Consider the following 20,468-nt stretch of genomic DNA (forward strand, 5'->3'; position numbering starts at 1 on the left):
GGATCGTGGCCAGGTGTCCTTGTCAGAGCCCCCAGTGCCACCCTGGAGGGAGGCAGAGGGCAGCAGGACCGGGCTGCGCTCGGCGTGGCACCACAGGGGGACTCGCAGCTCCCATTGCTGGGGCTGGGGGACAACAGGCAGCCCTGCCCTCCAGCAGGACACAGAGGGCACGGTGCCACCTCAGCCAGCCCCACTGCCAGCCCCGGTGAGACACCGTGTGTGCCCACAGCTGGCCCAGCCAGGATTGCTTATGCAAACCACAACGGGAGCTGTTTCAACTAGTTGGACTCCTGCCTGGCAGTCAGGTGCCTTCCTCCTCCTCCTCCTCCTCCCAAACGGCTGCCAGTGCCCAGGGCAGCTGCCCAAGTTCTGTGGGTGCCTCTGTCCCCACGCCTGCCGTGGGCGAGGGTGCCCCGGGATGTGGGGGCAGGCAGGGGGCTCACTGACCCCCAGCACCATGTGCTGCTCTCCCCCAGCTCAGCTGTGAGCCAGCTCTGCCACTGGGCTGTCCTTGGGGTGTCCTCCTTGGGTGTCCCTGTGCTGCTGGGGTGGGCACAGGGGTGCTGCCCATGTGCCCTTCACAGAACCATGGCACGGTATGGACTGGGAGGGAACCTTAAAGATCTTGTTCCACCCCCTGCCACGGGCAGGGACACCTCCATATCCCAGGTTTCTCCAAGCTCTGGCCAAGCTGGCCTTGGACACTGCCAGGGATCCAGGGCAGCCCCAGCTTCCATTGTGCCCAGCTGGGAGCAGAGATCTGGGGCTGTGCAAGCCCTGGGGTGCAGCAGTGGGAAGGGGCTGTTTGCCCCATTGCTGGTGAGTTTTACCCAACATTAAGCTCACATGGGCAATTCCCATCGCTGGGAGGTGCAGGAACCCAAGCAAAAGGCTTCCCGTGGAAGGAAGGATGCAGGAAAAAATTCCTGGTGCTGTGAGCCACAAAGGAAGGCTCGGGCAGAGCTGGTCATCGTTGCTGTCACCAGCTGCCTCTGCCACTCACACCTCATGGCAATGGCTCCGTGCTTGGCTTTGCCTGGAGAAACTCTCCTCAGGCTAAGAGGAACCAGTAGCAGACAGCATCTGCTCCCCACATCCTCTGCCATTGCAAAATACAGGAAAAACCCAGATCCGAGCACCAGGAATCTTCATGCAAATCTCCTCATTCCCAAGGCAGTACCAACCTTGCACTCTGGGATGCCAGGAAAGCCCAGCCTGGCTCTGCACGGGGCTCTCCAGCCTTTGCACAACACTCCAGCCTCTCCTTGAATTTCAGCACGGATTACCAGGCACTGCCACCGACCTGGCAGCCACATCAGGGAACTGTCCCCTCCCCAGCATCAGCTGCTCCTGGCACAGCCAGGCTGCTGGGGGGGTTTAGGGACCACAGGGAGCAGCAGCTCCGTGGGGTGAGAGCTGTCCTGGCTGCACCAGGTGGGACAGGAGCTGACAGCGGGCTGGGGTGGCACAAGGGATGGCTCCGTCCCTGTTTTCTTCACTACAAAATCCTGTGCAACAAAATAAAACCCTTGCCAAACAAAACGGGCCCTGAGCCAGCTCCTTCCAAGGCTCCCTGGAATGCTCTGCTCTGTCATCCCTCGGCGGGTGCTGAGATTTTGTGCAGGTATCAGTTTTTCTGCTCAGGATGCTTTTCCAGCTGGATGTCTTTGATGAGCTTTTCTGCAGAGGTGGCATGGAGCTGGAGGAGCAGGGAAACCTGCCTGTGGTGAATGGTAAAACCCTCTGGCAACGCCGTGACGCTGCTCCAGACACAGCGTCTAAATATAGACTCCTCATTTATTATCCTGCAGCTGCTGGGTTTGGTGTGAGAGGAGCCAGGGGCTGCACTGATGCTCCCCTCACCCATGGCTGGGACTGCCTGGACACATCCACAGGCTCACACTGGCCCAAACAGGGTGCAAAACATAAAATAATCCACAAACCTTTTTCCCTGGGTGTCTCCTGAGAGATGAGACCGAGCCTAAATCCCCGACTCTGCATCCCATAAGGGTTTAGATGTGCTGGCATGAGCGGGTTCTGCCTGGGTGGGAAGGGGGGCCCCTGCTCCTGCTGAGTGCAGGAGTGGTACCCAGCTCAGCAAAGGATGGGTGCCTCTCCTGTGGCTTCCCTGCTGCCAAAATCCAGGGATCTTCCCCAACCAAACCAGCCACAGATGGAGCAGAGAGGCAGGAGGGGCAGGGAGCCATGGGTACCATTGAGCGCCAGGCTTCCATCTCCCTCCCTCTGGGATGTGCTACAGAGAATGAATCCTGGTGTGAGCCGGGTGCTTGGCACAGGGTGCCCTGCCTGTGGTGCCAGGGAGACAGCAAGTGCAGCCAGGCTGAGCACTGGCACCCGTGGCTGGCTCGGGAGAGGAGGCACCCCTGAGTTCTGGCAGCAGGGGAGCCACAGGAAAGGCACCCATCCTCTGGCAGGAGGCCTGGGAGCCTCCATCAGCACATCTGGGAGAAAAGGGTGAAAAGGAGGGATGGCCTGCATGGCCAGGCAGCCAGGCTGGGCTGTGGCCCTGCAGGGACTGGCAGCAGCCATCTCCCCACTCCTGGCACCGAGTCCCATTGAGACGGGGCCAAGCGGGACGGAACTCCAGGCATCCATCCCGCCTCCCGGGGCTCCCAGCCAGTTCACGCTGGGACACCGGGCTCCCTGGGTGGCCACGGCCCTGCTGCCAGCCCCCTGCCCCACCAGCACAGCCCTGGCCAAAGGAACCGGCCCCCAGCTCCCCAGCCTTCCCCCACGGCAGCCGAGCGGGAGGTGCCAGGAGAGGGTTAAGCCATTAAAGCTCCGCTGCTGGAGAGAAGCTGGACCCACTGCAGCAGCAGTGCTGCCCCCACACACCGCTCCCAGCACCTCCCGAGGGTCTCACACAAGCTCTGGGGTCTGCTGGGGCTGCAAACGCTCCGTGGGGGCAATGGGATGGAGCCTGGTCCCCACTGTGCCCGTGCCACCCTCTTGGGAAGGGACTGGGAACCCGCCTGGCCCTCCTGCTGCACCCTCCCACACCCACCCTCCCACACCTGGGCACTGGGAGCGGGGGACACAGCCCCCTGAGCATCCCCCCAGCAGGGACAGAGGTGACAGTCCCTGCTGTGAGCAGCCCTGGCTGGACACTGATCCTGGTGGCTGCAGAAGCAGCCAATGTCCAGGGACACGAGTGATCTCATACCCCAGGCTGCTGTCCCCACACAGGGACTGCACCAGGCTCATGAAAAAGCCACTTGGAATGACGGGTCCTTGCCCCCCCCCCAGTGTCCCCCTTGCCACAGGGGCTGCAGAGAGGCTGCTCCTGCCAGTGACCCACGGGGACCTGCAGCACCAAAAACCTCCCCGTGCCTTTTGGGGCTGCTCCCCCTTCTCCCCTCACTCCCTTTTCAGGCACCATCCTATGCACGGACTTTCAGCAACTCAAAAAATCCCCAGATGTGGTCCCCGGGTGACATCCTCCTCCTCCCTGTGCTGACATCTGCTGAAGCAGCACAGAGGGGACACAGGGACGCTCTGTTTCTGCCCCAGAGGCCTTTCCCCTGCTTTCCCCCGGTTCAGGAGGGGCACAAACCCTTGGGCAGTGGCTGGTATTTGGGTAAGAGGCCACACTGGGGTACAGAGCCAGGAGCACGTGCTGCTGCTGTCCTGACACACAGAGGGCCGGGTCAGCAACACCCCCGGGACCCCCGAGCCCAGCTGGGAGGGGGGACAGGCAGGGGAAGCGCTCGGTGGGGAGCAGAGCCTGCCTGCCTGAGGCTCTGCCCTCTGAGGGCTTCCCACTGCTTCTTCCCCGCTGCTGTCCTGCTGGGAGGAGCCCCGTGCCCATCCTCGATGGGATGCTGTGCCACAAAGCTCCTTCCCACCCTGTGCCACGCTCCTCGCCCTCCTTTGGCTACCAACCGTGCCCCTGTCCCAGCCTTCCCACAGGAGGATTTTCCTAACGCCCGCCAAGGGATTTGTAGGGTATAAAGCGCTCACTCCGTGCCATCGGTGCCCGGGAGCTGCTGGCATCCACCTTGGCACACACCCAGAGCCATCCTGGAGAAACATGGGCAAAAATCTCACCCTGGCACTGCTGAGCCCAGCCAGGGCAGCCCCTGGCCCCGAGCATCGCCCCTCGGGGTGCCGTGGGAGGGAGGCAGCGCCCGGGCAGCCAGAGCAGGGCACATCCAAAGAAGGAAAAGAGTTGGAGGGATGCAGGGCTCCCTGGCCAGCCAGCCCATACTGTAAAAGGAGCGGGAGCAGGGAGTGCACAGCTCTGGCTCCAGCAGTTTTAAGATGGCTGTGAAGCTGAGAGCAGGAGGAGAAGGAGGAGAAGGAAGAGGAGGAGGAGGAGGAGGGCATTAACCCTGCCAGCACTGTGCTGCAGCCAGGAGCACTGCAGGGAGATGAATGGCAGCTTTCCAGAGGCTCCACTTAACAGTTGAAGGATTGGGTACCACTCAACTCCCAGTAAAATCCAGCTGGTGATGCTTTCAGGCCTGGGAGATGCTGACCTCAGACAGGCTGTGGGAAGGAGGAGGAGAAAGAGAAGGAGAAGAAGGAGGCAGATGACAAATAAAGGAGGTGACCCACCACAGGACAGGACATTCAGCAGGGCTTTAAAGACCCCTTGAATATGGGCTCCCTGAAAAGATGCCCTTCCACTCGTGCTGCCCCTGGAGGCTCAGCACACCAGAGGGGCAGGAAAGGGGCACCCCTGCACCCCTCTGGGTACCTGCATTGCCATCCCTTGCTGGCTGCTCAGCAGAGAGCAGCAGAGCCAAGTGACTGCTCAGCTTCCCTCCTCTTGTCCCTGTGGACACTCACGTGAATATTCACGTTTTTCCTGCTTAATGTTTTCCTTTAAAAACATCGGGCTTGGCCTTCCTGGTGATTTTCTGCAGGATTCATCAGAGCTGCGGCGACTGGAGGAGCAAAGGTACCGGGCACTTAACAACAACTTCCCTTCTCCAAAGTTTTAATTGGTCATTGACGTCAAGTGATTATTGAGAATTATTAATTAAGAAAGCATTTAAGAGCCTGGCTTTTGTTGAGGTTTTGCCATTACAATTAGTTTATCAGCCAACAGGAGAAACATCAGCCTTTGCAGTCACTTGGAGTACAGCGAAGTGCCCATAATTAATTTCCCTTTCCGCAGCAAGTGCTTTGCTCTGACCTGCCTTGGGGACTCGCCTTTCTCCAGGTGTGCCAACCACAACACCCTGGAAACAGCCAGCCACAGGGACATCAGGATGGGAACACCGTGTCCCCTCCAGCCCCTCACAGGCAGCTAGGCAGGGATAGCAGCTCTTTTCGGGAAAGCATCCTGGCCACACGCCCTGCTCCTGGGGAGGAGGCCACCCTGCCTTTGAAAGAGATTTTCCTTTTATCTCCTTCCTGCCCTGGGGAAGCAGCTGCCTCGCAGGTGCTTGGCACTGAGAGGATGTGTTTTGGCAGCCCAACGCTTTCCAGGAGCTCCCTCAAGCCCCTCACGCACCGGCAGCACCCACCGCAGACAGCAGCAGGATGCTGGCAGGGTGAGCTGAGGCTGGAGAGGCAGGAGAACCCCATGGGATGCCTCCAGGAAAGGGGTTTGAGCACTGCCTGATCCTGCCTCAGCCTGTGCACAACCCCAGGCTGCTCCCTCCGGCAGCAATTGCTGCCTCTCCACCTCTGCTGGGGCACGAGCAGCTCCTCCTTCCCTGGGGGATCTGGGGTGCTGATGGGCTGGCAGGCTGCAGAGTGGGTGCCAGCATAGTCCAGCCCTTCCAGAGCAGGCTGCAGGGATGCAGGGATGCAGGGATGCAGGGATGCAGGGATGCAGGGATGCAGGGATGCAGGGATGCAGGGATGCAGGGATGCAGGGATGCAGGGATGCAGGATGCAGCCCAGCCCTGTGCTCCCAGCTGGATGCTGCTGCTGCATTCCCTCGCAGCACCCCAAGTGCAGCACCAGGAGGGACCAGCAGCCCCTGCTCAGCAACTGGGTCAGCTAAATATAAACAGAGCAGCCCCAGAACCAGGCACCTTCCTGCCTTGCATCATTGACACCCTAAAAACCACGGCCTGGGGATGGGGGCTGTGGCCTCACCACAGGCTCTGCTTGGTGGCCATTGCTCCAAGGCTCCCACCTGCTCACCCAGGGCAAGCCACCAAGGACAAGGGGACCAGCTGGGACAGATGCCTGCAGGATGGATGTTCCCAGGAGGCCACGGCTGCAAGCTGTGTGTGCACTCCTCCACACAGAGCAGGCCCTCAGGAGGGAGATTCCCACTTCCATTTATCCAAACCAGCCGGATCAGCTCCCAGGCACCAAGCAGCTCAAACCCCCTCATTAGGGCTGGGCAGATGACTCCCAGCCCAAGGAGTGCAGGCATGCACCCACAGGTCTGGCTCCTAGGGTGATGTCCCACAGCCCCAGTGCTGCACATCCCTGGGTAAGAACATTTTGTAGGACTCTGCAGCAGGACGGGTTAGTTCCAGTATCCCCAGTTTGTTGCACGCCAGCTGGGCAGTGCCACCCCCAGTTCAGCCTGCCCTGTAGTTTGTGGGTACAGTAAATCTGGTGCTGGAGCCCAGAAGAGGCAGGTTTGGGGTGCTTTGGGCTGCTCCCTTCACAGCCTTTTTGGCACCATGTGGGAGAAGAGGGATGGTGCTCATCCTGCACCCCACACACAGCCCTCTGCAGCCTGCAGGTCTCCAGTTGTCTGCAGCTGAACATCACCCAGCCCGGAGGGTTGGTTATTAGGGAAAAACACTTTAATGAGGCAGCTCATTAAAGGCAGGAACAGATTAACCCAGGAACCTGAGGAACTCAGGGACTGCCGAGTTCAAGAATAGGAGAAATAGGCCTTTCCCTGGCAACGGTGGGAGATGCTGCCTCAAAGCAGTGGGATGAGCCCTTGAATCCTCAAAGCCCTTTCAAAGCCCTGCACCCTCCCAGGAGCTGCATGAGCTCTGGAGATGAAAGATGCTGGGAAGGGTGGACCACAGCTTGAAACCTATGAAAACACCCACTGAAATCCGAGCGGAAAATGCTCCATCCCCAATAGTCAACTTCACGCACTGCCTCCTCCACTGATCAAGCAAAATCCCAGCGAGGACTTCCAGCAGGGATGCTCCAGGGAAAAAGCCTTTGGCAAGACACAACCCTGCTGCACAGGAGCGACGTGGGAGGAGAGGAAAAGGCAAGCAGAGTTCAGAGTTACGGTCACCACAAAAAAATGAGCCCTGGAAAAAAAAAAAAAAATCCAGCTCCATTTCCCACTACGGGGAAAGGTTTCCACAGGCAGAGGAAAGGTAGTGAGCGGTGGCAGCCCAGGAGAGTGGGGCACCTGGGGATGCCGGGGTTTCCTCAAAGCCACTCCAGCAGCAGGGTGACGAGTCAGGCCCGTGCCATGGCTGCTCTGAATGAAGGTGGGAGAGGTGCAGCTGAAGATAACTTTGTGACCAGGTACTATTAATAGCGGCACTATTGGGCTTTTGCTTTGTGCTTCCTGCGAGGCTCTGCGGGATGGAGGAGAGCCTGTATCGGGCCCTGCCACAGCTCGGGGAAGGGCTCCATGTGCATCCCCGAGGAACGGGGACAAGCAGCGGTGGCCGAGGCTGCTCACCCGCCACCGGCGCGGCACCGGCCGGGCGCTCCGAGTGAGGATGCTGGCGAGGCTGCTGCCATGCCGGTTTCCATGGCGACTTCAGCACTTGGCGCGAGATGGAGATGACGGGATCAGCCAGCGGAGTCACTGAGCGGAGCTGGCGTCCTCCGTCTGCCGTGGCCGGCGGCACAGCCCTGCCAGAGCGAGCGGCTGGCACGGGGCGCGGACCCGGCAGCCTCGGGGCATCTGGGTCCCCCTCGCCTCGCAGGGTGTGTGTGACTGCCAGTTGTCCTGGTGATTCAGAGCCTGCACATCCCATCGGCCCCTGCCTGGCACCTCTGGGAAAGCTCTGTCCGGGTCCTGACCCCAGCCCTGTGCTGGCCACCCAGCACCCACCAGGTCTGTGCCCCAGGCTCTCCCCCCGCACTGCATTTCCATTCCTAGTGGGGCTGTCTCCCCGGCAGCAGGACATCACATCCCAGTTTGTGGCACTGGGACTCGCTGGCACAGCCTGGCAGGGTGGTACCCAGCTACTCTCTGCAGCTGAAGGAGATGCTGCATGCCAGGGCTGAGCTGGCACCGGGACAGCCCTGATCCTCACTGGCCCTTGGCCCCGCAGAGGCTTTCCCTGGCTTACAGGTAATCTAAGATCAAGTGCTCCAGCCAGCCGTGCCTAGTCAGACACACAGGGACACCGCGGAGCACCGGGGAACCGAACACCTGCAGCATGTGACTCCCCAGCTGGCTCGGCCTCCCCAGCCCCAAAAAGCACTCCCTGGGGACCCCAACCCTTGCCAAGCTGCCACCTGTGGCCGTGGCATTCCCTGGCTGCTGGCAGGGAGCACACGGGGCCGGGGTGGTGGGCAGGGAGCCGGGACCCCCGGCACCCCCTCCTGCCGGCGCGCAGGATCCTCGCCGCGCACCCTTTTATTCCAGCAGTGCAATTAGCCTTGCTGACCCCTGAAATCCTCAGCCTCTCTAAGCAGCCATGCATTAAATCCCGGATCCAAGAGTGGAAATAGACTTTGTAAAAGGCTTATGGCCCTATTTATTACATTTTACGCATGACGGAGCCGGACAGCGCGGCAGCGGCGCTGCCTCCACGCCGAGGCAGCCGGACACACGGACGGGCAGGGGCTGCAGCAGAGCCTCGGCAGGTGTCTGCTCCCGGGCAGGCCTGCGCTGCCAGCTGAGCGCTCCTGCAGACGCAGGCCGGCAGGGATATCGATCTAGATGAAAGCCAACACCGTTGCCGGGGCCGGGTAACCGTATCTGCCGCACATTTGTATTCCTCGGAGCGGGGCGGGAGGGCTGCAGCCATCTGCCAGGGAGCTGGGGGATCCTGGGCACACTGCGAGCCCTCCGTGTGGAGCTCCGCTGTGCCCTCTCCCCTTCCCCTGCACGGCCTTCTCCGTTCCACCTGCACCCTGCTAGGGCCCAGCAACACAGACCTGAGCAGGGCATCGCCCAAACAGGACCTGCCCGCTCCTGCTGTGCAAAGGGAGCCGAGGGGACATCGCTCCGCGGCTCGCAAGGTTGTCCAAGGGCACCGTGTGAAGCCAGCGCGCAGGTGTTCACTGACACATCCCTGGGGTCCCACGGCTCGGCCAGGTGGCTCCTGCCCCGGGGGGATGGCAGAGGAGCCAGCACAGCTCTGAGCTGGGCACAGTGAGGGGCAGGGATGGGGGATGAGGTGTGCAGGGAGGCAGAGCAGCTGTGTGTAAAGGAAGCAACACCAAAAGCGCAGGGGCAGTGCTCCAACAGCTGAGGGACCCTCTGCTTTCCTGCAGAACACACAAGGCAGCTCCTGCGTGTCTCCAAATCCCACGGAGCCCCTGCAGCAGCACCAGGCTGGGGAGCTGCTCCTGTGTCAGTGCTGCAAAGCAGGCGGGAGCAGAGGGAAACACAAGGGTGTCCTCTCCACACTCTTAAAAACGAGCCAGCTGCAGAGACTCCTGCAGCACGTGTCCCCAAGTCCCTGGGACACCAGCACACACAGGCAAACTGCTGCTCCCCACTTCCTTGGAAGGGACACACTGCACCCCCACCGCAGGGCAGTTGGAAGTGTTGCGAGACAAAAGCAAAGGTCACCCTGTGCACCTCTGAGCAGCTCGGTTTGTGTCAAAGCCTGGTGCAAGGTGCAAGCCTGGCTGGTGCCAGGGGGTGCACGAGAGCCCCCCCACACCACATGGTCAGACCCATCTCTCGTGCTCACTCCACAGGCAAAGAGCTCTGGTGTGTGTGAAGAAGCAGAAGAGGGTCCATGGGATGTGCACAGTGCCTGGATTCTGCCAACACCTGCATCTCGGACCAGCGCACAGGCCCTGCTGCCCAGGAGGGTGGGTGTCCCTGAACGCCCGTGAACATCCCTGGCAAAGGGAAACGGCACCTGTGGGGCGTCCCTGAGCTTGGCATTTCAAAGGCTTGGTCCCACATCTTTCCCTAAAGGTGCTCAAGGGCTTTGCTGCCTCAGGTGCACCTGTGGGCAGAAGGAGCCTTGTGTTTCCCTGCCTTTCCACCCAGCGCCACGCTGTGGGGGTGATTCCTCTCCAACAGCCCTGACTGATCACCCCGAGGTGCCCTTTGGCAGGGCTGGATGTGGAGGTTTCACCCCATAGCTCAGCTCTGCTTCAGTGCTTTGGAGCACAGATCCTCCCTCCAAGGGGGGGCAATGGCACAATAACAAACAGTGTGTTTGGGCATAGATGGACCCTGGCCTCAAAAGGCTTTTTTAGGAAAAACCCTGCAATCCACATCTCCACAGGTTTGTGCTTCCCAAGTCGGTCACTGCCATGAGCCCCCTGCTGACCTGGAACACTGCAAGCCCATCCTGATAATGGCAAGGGGAATAATCCCCCCAGGCCCCACTGAATGAGGTTTAAACTCCCCACAACACTCATGCACAAAGGTCCCATACCCGCCAGGGCACTCGAAGGCTAATCCTCCCCCCGGAGCAGCTGCTATATTTAGGTATCTAAATGAGACAGAGTGGCTCTTTCCAAAAAAGAGTTCGTTTGGGTTACATAAATACAGAGAGAAACTTGAAAGCTGTATTTCCAGGTCCTTGCACTGCCATAAGCGAGCGGCAGAGATGAGGACAGTCTCCCCCTGATAATCTGCCTTTCATGTATTTTCGACTCAGCTGGATGTGCAGGCGGGTTTCCAGCTCCTCTGGGCAGAAGGGCAGCAGGCACTGGTGGACACTGGGGTGGACACTGACAGGAGGCAGCCAGGGCAAGCAGACCCTCGGTTCTTCCCAGGGAAACCACTCTGCATCCCAGAGTCCTGGCAGAGGAATGGAGAAGCCAGCACTGCAGGCAGGCCAGGCAGCACCACTCAAAGCACAGGCAGGAGGAGTTAACAGGAGTAAATAAAGTGAGCAGCTCCAGCCCTTCCCATCCATGCTGTCCCAACTCTCTCTGTGACATCGCTTCCCCTCTCAGCTACCAACTTCCTTCCTGCTGCATCCACTTCCACATCCCGAAGCCTCTGATCCCATGGAGAATTCCCAAGACAATGTCCTGCACACTGAGCATGGCTCACCCCAAGCTCCTGGGGCTGCTCCCCAGTTCAGCTGGGGTGGGCTGGGGGTGGTCACCAGCAAAGCAGTGTTCCCCCCAGAGCTGGGTGACAACATGTACCCGTGAGGGTTTCTGGGGACATGCACCACGTGCTTTCATTTTCAAAATATATATAAATAGACATACTTATTCCTTCTTAAAAGGACACGGCAACAAGGAAAAAAAAAAAAAAAAAAGCAGCTCAAATACCATCCAACCTTTCAGCCTGAGAAAACCACACAGTTCTCACAGGCTTGAGTTCTGTTACCTGGGAAATGGGTTCTAGCACTCGAAACCCGCATGCGCCAGCCTCCCTGTGGGGCCCACACAGAAACAGAAACTTCCTTTTTAAGAAAAAAATTGCGATTTTTTTTTTTCTTTCCTTTTCATTATCAGCACGGTTTGGTCGTGACTGTGTGCAAGCCTGCTGAAAAGAAGAAACGATGCCGGTGGTTTCAATCTCCAGCTCTGCAGAGCTCTGGGGTTGATGCTGTTCGAGGGAAGGTTTGAAAATCCTCCTGTCGTTAAGATGTGGGAAGGTGGCCCTGAGCCACACACACCTGGCAAAGGGCAGAGCCGCAGGTCCCTGAGCCCAGGGCAAAGGGAAGCAGCTCAGCAGCCTCGGTTTGCAGGAAGCCAACAGGAATGCAAAGTCTAATTAGCTGGAAGCCAAGGGCCGTGGAAGTTGCAAACATTTGCAGCGAGGCAGGGAAAGCGCCAAGAAATCAGGACAGAGGACTAAAGCTGGACAAAGTTCAGCCCCGTGGCGCTGGTGCCCGGTGAGCAGGCTGTGCGTGGCAGGAGCGGGGACTGGCAGCTCGCCTGCATGAACCGAGGTGCAGCCCCTGGCCAGCTCTGCCTGCCAGCCTCAATCCCACACCCGGCCAGGGGAGTATCGGATCTCTCCCTGCTCCCAGCCCAGGACTGTGGCCACCAGCGTCACCACACCGTGCTGGCACCGTCCTGGCCTCTGCAGGGGAAAGAGAGCCAGAGCCTGGCCCTGCTTCATCCTTCCAGGAGAGCTGTGAGTGCCGTGTTTGTCACCTCCAGCTCCTCGCTGTCACCCCAGCACGTGCACAGCTGTGACCAGTGCTGGTCCCAGCTCCAAGCCAGCCCTGCCAGCCCTGCAAGGGGGTCATGGCAGCCTCCTCAGCACCCTGCAGCTACACATGCACTTTCCTCATGAAAAAATAATAACGCGCCTCCCTCCTACCTAGGAGCTCGCCTAAAAAAAAATGCAAGGAAGGCTGAGCAGAAAGGCTGCTCGGCAGCTCCCCTGCACCCCCCGGGCCAGCTGGGGCTGCTCCAGCCGCGGGTCACCTCGTGGCAGGACAGCCAGGTCCCCCAGCTGTCACTTGTGAAAGCCACATCCCCCCTTGCAGGGCTCGGGAGGGAGGAGAACAAACATGAGGAGAGGCAGCTGGGCTTCCTTCCATCCCCACAGCCCCGCCGGCTGGCCCGGCTCGGGCCCGCAGCCCCGGCTCGGCCTCGCCACAGGATTTCCTTGCTCTTGACGTCCATGAAAATTAGGAAATGAGGGTTCCTCGGGGAATAGGTGGGGAAGGCAGCTCTTGGCAGCGGGGACGAAAGGATGACACTTCCCACAGTGCTCCCCCCGTACTCCGGGGACAAACCGGGTCCCGCAGCCTCCCCAGACAAAGCGGGGAGCAGAAGTGACAGCAGCGTGAGCTTCTGCTCTCCGAGTGAAACTCAGCAAACTGAAACAGGAACCGAGGGGCCTGGCCCTGGCTCAGCAGAGGGGCTGCGGCCGCAGGGCGCACAGGAAGAATTCAGAAAATGCATCTCAGTAAAGATACGCTGCTGCCCTGCAACTGGAGTCCCTGCGAGAGCTTGAGGCGCCACCTCAGCACAAAAACATCCATATAAAGCATGTGCTGCTCATCCCAGGGGAGGGGAGAAGTGTCACATCAGCCCTGGATGGTCTCTCCAGCCTCTGTCCCCATCGCCAGGCTCCTCTTCAGCTGCTGGGTGGGCAGGGGGCCATGGGGACAGAGGGGACACGGATGGAATAAGCTCCTGGCACCCTTCAGCATCATCATGCTCCCCCAAGGAAGCTCCTGGTGCTGGGGTGCCCACCCAGCTCCCAGAGCCTGCTTTGCCCTGGGACAGTGGGATGTGAGATAAGGGAAGTATTTTCCCTAAGCCCCACATGGCTGCCCAGAGCCGGCAGAGATCAAAGGTTACTCTGGCTACTGGATGGGGCCCTGTCCCCAGGGCTGTCACAGCCTCTCCACATCCCCCACAGCAGATACCACACTTCCCCCGGGGGCTTTCTAGATCTTCCAGGGCCAAAGGAGATTTCCAGCTTTTACTTTTCCCTGTGTTAATTGAGAAGTGAACTGGTTTAATGCAGCAGCTCGGCTTTGGCTGTTGGCTCCACGTGGGGAAGTGCAGCGAGACGGGGCTGGATAAGGACAGGGCTGACAAGACCCTGAGCGCAGCCAGATCTGTGCAAAGTCCTTCGGCGTTTCTTGGACGCTCCCGTTATTGAAAGGAAAAAAAAAACCAACAAAAAAAAAAACAATAAAAAACCCCACAACCTCCATAAATAGATAAATAATAATCTGTGAGCCAGAGTTCAGGAAAAGTGCTGAAAAGTGCTGAAAAGCAGAACGGCTGAGCGATAAGGGAAGGGAAACACATTGGCTGGGCCATCACCCAGTGCCTACGGTGCCGGTGCCCCTGGAAGTAGGTCACTACCTCACCTGACCACCCGCCCCATTAACTTCAACCTTTAGTCCCTGGCTGCTTACTACAAGCACTCGAACATCCTTGTCCAGGCACCGGTGAGAAGGTGGCTCTGCAGGCAGCAGAGGGTGGTGGCACTCAAGGCTGCTGCCCACTCCTGAGGTGTGGGAAGGGGCTGTGCCGGGAGCTGGAGCCCCACACGGCCTGGAGCGTGGCGGTCACCGCGGCACGGCCGCGCTGGCGGCGGCTCCGGCGCCTACAGAGTTCCCCCCCTGCTAAATCACTTCAGGCTGCCAAGCAGTCACGAGAAATATAAGCCCGCGCCGGGTTGCCATGGAGCAGGGCTCAGCTGCGGGAGCCTGAAGCCGAATCCTCCGGCAAACGTGTCTGCGGCCGAGGCCCTGCCAGCCCCTCACGGCCCCGGCTCCGCGGCGGCGGCCAGCGAGTGCCACACGCCCGGGCCCGGTGGAGCTCTGGGGACAGCATTTCCCCGACACAGCCAGTGCTGCAGAGCCCCACGGGGACGGTGCCCCTCGCTCTGGTGACACCATCTCCCCAGGGCCATGGTCATACAGGAGTGGTGGCTTCGGTGGCGGCGTTTGGCAGCAACAGGACAGACTGGGCCTGCACAATGCCCAACCCCAAGGCTCCTGGCACGTGCTGGCCAGGGGGAATCGTGTCCTTCGTGGGATCATAGAATTGTTTGGGTTGGAAGAGACTTTAAAGCTCATCTATTCCACCCCCTGCCATAGGCAGGGACACTTTCCAGGTTGCCTCAGGTCCTGTCCAGCCTGGCCTTGGCCACTTCCAGGGATCCAGAGGCAGCCACAGCTGCTCTGGGCATCCTGTGCCCGGGCCCCTCCACCCTCAGAGAGAAGAATTTTTTCCTGGTATCTACTCTAACCCTACTCTTCAGTTTGAATCCATCCTCTTTGTCCTGTCACTATGGCACTGCAGCTCCCATATTCTGCTGCAGCCCCCAGCCCCATCGAAAGGGATTTCAGAGCCTGGTGCGCTCCTGCCCTTGGCACCACATCAAACCATCTGCCAGGAGCCAGCCTGTGGCACCCCTGTCCCCAGCCCTGCCCCAGGGACATGGGACCCATTCCCCAAAAACAGCAGTTTGGGGCTGGAAGGGGCATTCCCAGAGCATTTTTAATTAGACAACCAACCGTGCCAAAGAGCTCGTGTAAGTGGAGTTCCTCCCTACAAAAAGGCTTTTGACATTGGAAAGGTTAATGTGAGAGAGATCCCTCTCCCTCACAAAGCTCCCTTTGCTGGAGGCCCTCACTGAGCCCTTAATTATTCACCTGTTGGAGAGGTGCCTTTCCATTACGGCATGAGAGCGGGACAGGGATGTGCAGCAGGCAGGTGGGGGAAAACCCCCGGTGTGGGGCACCCCTGGGGCACTGCCAGGGTGGGGAACACGGCTCAGAATCCCGGGGGAAGGCAGGCAGGTGTGTGGGGAGGCTCTGAGGGGCAGGTTCCCTGCTCTCCCTCCAGCTGCTGCCAGCTGCTTTCCCTCTCCTGGCTCAGCTCAGACTCCGCTGTGCTCACCTGCCTCCGCAGCCTCTGCTGTGGTGGGGACAGCCACCAGCACGGTAACAGCCACCAGGACACAGCCACCCTGCTTCCCAGGAAACTTCAGCCTTCTCCAGCCCTGGCACTGCAGCAGCCCTTCGACCCACGCTGCAGCAATGCAGCTGAGGATGCATTTTGCACAGACCCTTGGGCTATCTGTTGTCCAAACCCACTCCAAATCTTTGAGAGAAGAAGCCACAGAAAAAGCAGGATAACGGTCAGCTCAGTGAGGACTACCAGAAATTAGGGATGCACCCCCACTTCATCACTAGAAATGCCAACCCAGCACTGGCTCACTGTGCCTCCTGCACTCATCGATGGATTAAGCTGTTAGCAGGAGGCTGGGAAGTTAAAGAGGGAATATTGTATTTCAGTTCATGTGATCTTTAAACATCCCTCCGAGAAAGCAGCCTGGTTTTTTCTTTTTATTTTCCCCCCCACCCCACTGCACTTTTTTGAGATTTTTAAACAAATGGAAGCAGTAAGAAGCACGGTGCTCCAGCCTCTTGCAGGGATGCTAAGAGCTGCTCCGTGGTGCTCTCGGCAGAGCTGCCTGGCTGGCACTTCCCAGTGCCTGGTGCCAGCAGATGAACCAGCTACAACCAGCTTCATACCTCTGAGCAGCAGAGTTGCACAAAATGGATTAAGCAGGCCCAGAAATGACACATTTTGAGGCACAGCAGAACAAAATCACTTTTTTTTTTTTTTGTTGGAAAAAAAAAAAAAGGGAAAAAAAAAAAGAAAAAAGGAGTTGGCAGGAGAAAGGCAGATATCAAGTGAAAAACCCTGATTTTCTTTCTGTAGCAATGCAGGTACCACGTGAATCATCGCTGTCCTCGATATGTAAATAGAGGTTAGCAGGCACCCTCAGCACAAACCCTGATGAATAAGGGACTGATGCAGATACCCCTGTCAAGCCTTCCCCGTGCATCTCCTCAAGAGCCTTGCTCAGGATTCCTCCCCTGGAGAGAAAGCACCTGCACCAACTGCACCTTTCTCAAAACCTACTGCAAAAAGCAAGGACTGGGGAGGAGCATGGGCCAGAGAGCAGGAGAGTCCCAGTTCCTCAAAATTTCCACGAAGGAAACGGCTGCTACTCATCACCTCGTGGCCTCCTGCCATCGCAGCCTCTCAGGGCAGTCTGCTCTCGTGCTGGAGCACTGGGGTCTTTGGGGAAGCAGCTTTGGGGCTGCACCGAGGAGTCAGTAACCCAGTTGTAAGCAGAGGCTCGTACAGTAGTAATGGGGAGAGACGTCAGTGGCAGCCCGGCCCGCCTCCCGCTCCCAGTTAGAAGGCAGCATGTGACAGAGCCAGGGCTGGAGCCTTCCCCCAGTTTCATCAGAGGTTAAGGTACAAGCACAACACATGCTTACAACTTCAGGCTGTTCTTAAGCAAATGCATGCAAATCATAGCTGAGGGGGGGCTGTTTTTTCTTCTTTTTTCCTTCTCTTTTCTTCCCATCCCAGCCCCGAGCCCCTCAGCGTGCGCGGGGACAGAAGAGGAAATGGAATTATCGAAAGCAGGCGCCGGACAGGAGAGCACAGAGGGGCTGCACGGGAGCTGCAGCGAGCTGCATCGCTGCCCTCGCTGCTCCTCTCCTCCTGCACCTGCAGACTTCGGACCAGCGCTACCTGTGCTGCTCCTCCTGCAGAAAGCACGCCGGGGACAGGGAGAGAAAACAGGGCCAAGCACGTTTCATAAACATGGTCTCATTTCAGCACAGGCCATTTCACAGTTCCAAATTTTCCAGGGAATGTTCACAACATGGTGGGCTTGCACCAGAGAAGGATGACAATTCGTAGGATTTTTTTTTTCTCCCCCCCCGCTCCCTTAGCAGTCCCTTTTTTGGAATAAGATTCTTAGATTGGCACATCAAATGCTGACCAAAAAGCCAAGAAAAAGAGAAACAGGGCTCCAGGCACGTGCTGCAACCATAAAGGCTTTTTATGTCATGGTTAAGGCGTGGAGAACAGGAGGGTTATTACAGAGGAGTGGAGCCAGGAACTTTCACCTGCTCAGGGAGCAATGGGGCTGGTGGGAGCTGCAGCCTTCCTGCCGTACTTCCAGGGGATGGCATCCCACACAAGCAGCCCACTCCGAGGGACAGCGTCCCACGCAAGCAGCCTCCTCTCCGCCAAGCCGATGGTTCTCCCGGCAATAATAAAATGGAAAAACCCCACAAACTGCTTACAAAATCTCGGCCCACTTCTCACCTTCCCTGACCCTTCTGCTGTAATCAACCTGTCAGCAGCTGTTGGTTAAGAAGCCGGGCTGCCTCCCCCCTGCTCTGCCCCCAGAAGCCGCCCGGTCCCGTGCCAAGCCGGAGCGCTCTGGCGCTGGTGCATGCGAGCAGAGGTGCCGGGACTACATCAATCTGGCTGGTGGCAAGCCCTGCCTGGTTCTGTCTGGCACACGCACCGCGGCCAAATCTGATTTAGCACGTCTCGAGCCCGTGTTTGTTTTGAACCCAAACGGCGGCAGGATGAAGCCCTGGTCCTGCTCCCCACAAACACACACACACACACACACACACACACACACACGCTCCTGCTGTTTGCAACCGCGGGGCTGAAGCGGCGAGAGAGCAAGGCTTGGGATGAATGTGCTCGCTTCACAATCAGAGCTATTTTGTAATCCGTGGTTATGAAAGGGAAGGGTCGGGGGGATGATACATAACTACAGAAAACTCTTCCCACTTGCAGCAGCCTCATCGAGCCGGCTGCGAAATGCGCGGCCGCGCTCGGGCTCAGCCCCGGCTCCGGCTCCTGCCCGGTTTATTGTATAGCGCCTCTCTTGCAGCCCCCAAAATGGAAAAGCATGCGAGCCCTATAGCCAGCACGGCTCGCTCTCGTGATCCCGCCGGAGCTGCCAAGGAGCCTTAATCTGATTTTAATACCCAGCTCCGTCCAAAACACAGCCCATCCACATTTTGGAGCAGGCGACTCGCAGCAACGAGACCCCTGTCGCTGTCGCACACCCCCCCCCCCCCCCCCTTTCCCAAACCTCCATCCCCCAAGATCCCAGCCCGTATGCGTGGAATTGACGCTCGGCATGACTCATCCCACAGCCCGGCTCTGTCAGCCCCCACCGCACAGCCCCCTGCGGAGCCCCCCCCACCGCCCGCACCGCGCCGCCCCCTCCCCACCTTTGGGGGAGCCCTAACAACCGGGGGGGGACGGTTCTGTACCGAAACCCATCGACCCATCAACTTATCCCCTCTCCCCCCCAGATCCCCGGCGGCTGGGGGAGCGGGGGGGCGCGGGAGTCCACGTGCGAGTGGTGCTGAAAGCGCCGGCGGGGCTGCGGGGCTGCGGCCGCCCGGGAGCCCCGGGAGGGGCGCGCACGGCCCCGCGGCTCCGCAGGGAACCGGAGCGCCGCACACCCCCGGGGCACCCTGCGGACGAGCCCCGCGGCCCCGCTCCGGCAGCACCGGCTCTTCCCCGGGGTGCCCCGGCAAGCAGCGGGGGGGGATCTGGCCGTTCCCCCCCCTCCAGCCGCAGCAGGGACCCGCTCGGCAGAACCCCCCAGCAGCCCTCCCTACCTGGCTGTCAGCTAGGTAGCTGAAGACGAAGGAGGAGAGATCCTCGTCGAGCAGGGAGCTGCAATCCGGCCCCGGCTCCGCCATCTTCCACCTCCGGCTGGGGCTGAGCACCGAGCATGCAGCAGGCGCGGCGGCGGGAGCCGGGCGGCCGTCGGGGCGGGGAGCGCGGAGCGCCGGGGCGGAGCCGCCCGCAGCCCCCGCCTGCAGCCCCCGCCCGCGGCTGCGGGAGCCGGCCTCGGCGGGGAGCGCTGCCAGGGAGCCCCCCGGGGGTTTTGCAGACACTCGCGGGACACCGCTTTGTGCGTCCCTTGGAGGTGCCACCGCGTCAAAGCGGCCCCCGAGTCACTCCGAGTTCAGGTGTGGAAGCGCTGCGTGCAGCGTCTCAGACCGGGGGACACGTCCAGGCTCTCTCTGGGGGTTTTGAAGTGCCCCCCGCAGTTCCTGAAGGAGCGCCGTCCCCAGGGACGCACGCACAGGGGAACCCACTCTGAGCAATGCTGCTGCGCACACCTTAAAACTGCCAGCGTTTAAAAGTGAGAGCACCCAACAGCACCAGGCACCTCTCAGCAGTCCCCAGATCACCCCGTGTGGAGATACATAAACCCTGAGAGATGTGGTTGGGCCAGAGGCCACTTCCAGGCTCGGTGGGTCTGCACTGAAGTGGGACCAGTGGACTGCAGTAAAAAGGAGCAAAAGATCTTCCGATTTCCCTTGTTTTCATTTCAGCTGCCGCTGTGAGCATCTTGATGTCACGCACGTCATCTTTCTGTCTGGGGTTTTGAGGCGTATCCTAAAAGCCCTTTCAGAAATTATTAATGATGGGACCAAAAATCTCATGAATGTTCTATTTACTTACCCGTAGCAATTACATGGGGAAGAGCAGGGCTTGGCACTACAGCCTGAATTAGCTTATACACAACCAACCAAAGTGGCCAACACCTGCAGCCTAATGGCTCCAGATTTCTGCATCCCCTCAGACTGCCTAGACAGACCTGCAGGGTCACTGTAAAGAGCTGATGGAGCAAAGTGATGTGGAGCTATCAGGGTGGGCAGCTCTGTGCCAGGCTCTGAGGGGTGAACAGAGAGTGCTTCTTCCTCTGGCAGGAAAGGCCCAGTGCCCATCCGTGCTCTCTTTGCTGTTGTTTCAAAGGCAGAGCTGTTTCCAGCTACTCTTCTAATTCCCTCTGGCCTCCCTTTGGTTCAGGACATGTTGTGAACACCATGCAATGTAGCAACACTGGGTTTTCCCTCATGATCCCCAGCCTTGCACCAAAGGGAGATGTCAGGGACGGCGCCTGTTGTGTCACACTGATGAGAGCTGGAGGCCAGGGCGGCCTTGGGATGGGCAAAGCAATTCTTCCTCATTGCTGTGTGCTCCAGTACTCATTACTGTTGTCAAGTGCCAAAACATTTACCCAAGGTGCTTTTCCGGCTGCCCTGCCAGCAGGGAAACTTCTCTTCCCATGGGTGGGAGGCCTGGGCCCGGGAATGCCCTGC

General features: G+C 59.3%; 1 protein-coding gene across 1 annotated transcript in view; it reads right to left on the minus strand.

Moving 5' to 3' along the window:
• PPARGC1B (PPARG coactivator 1 beta) overlaps positions 1 to 19,120 on the minus strand; it is a 40,793-nt gene extending 21,673 nt beyond the window's left edge. The window contains exon 1 of the mRNA XM_086851576.1: positions 18,972 to 19,120. Within this exon, the coding sequence (XP_086707702.1) occupies positions 18,972 to 19,055 (84 nt within the window). The 5' untranslated portion in view covers positions 19,056 to 19,120. The remainder of the gene's footprint in view (positions 1 to 18,971) is intronic.
• Positions 19,121 to 20,468: the final 1,348 nt, after the last annotated feature.

This window comes from Cyanistes caeruleus, chromosome 15 (genome assembly GCF_971803275.1).
Source record: "Cyanistes caeruleus chromosome 15, bCyaCae1.hap1.1, whole genome shotgun sequence".
NCBI lineage: Eukaryota > Metazoa > Chordata > Aves > Passeriformes > Paridae > Cyanistes > Cyanistes caeruleus.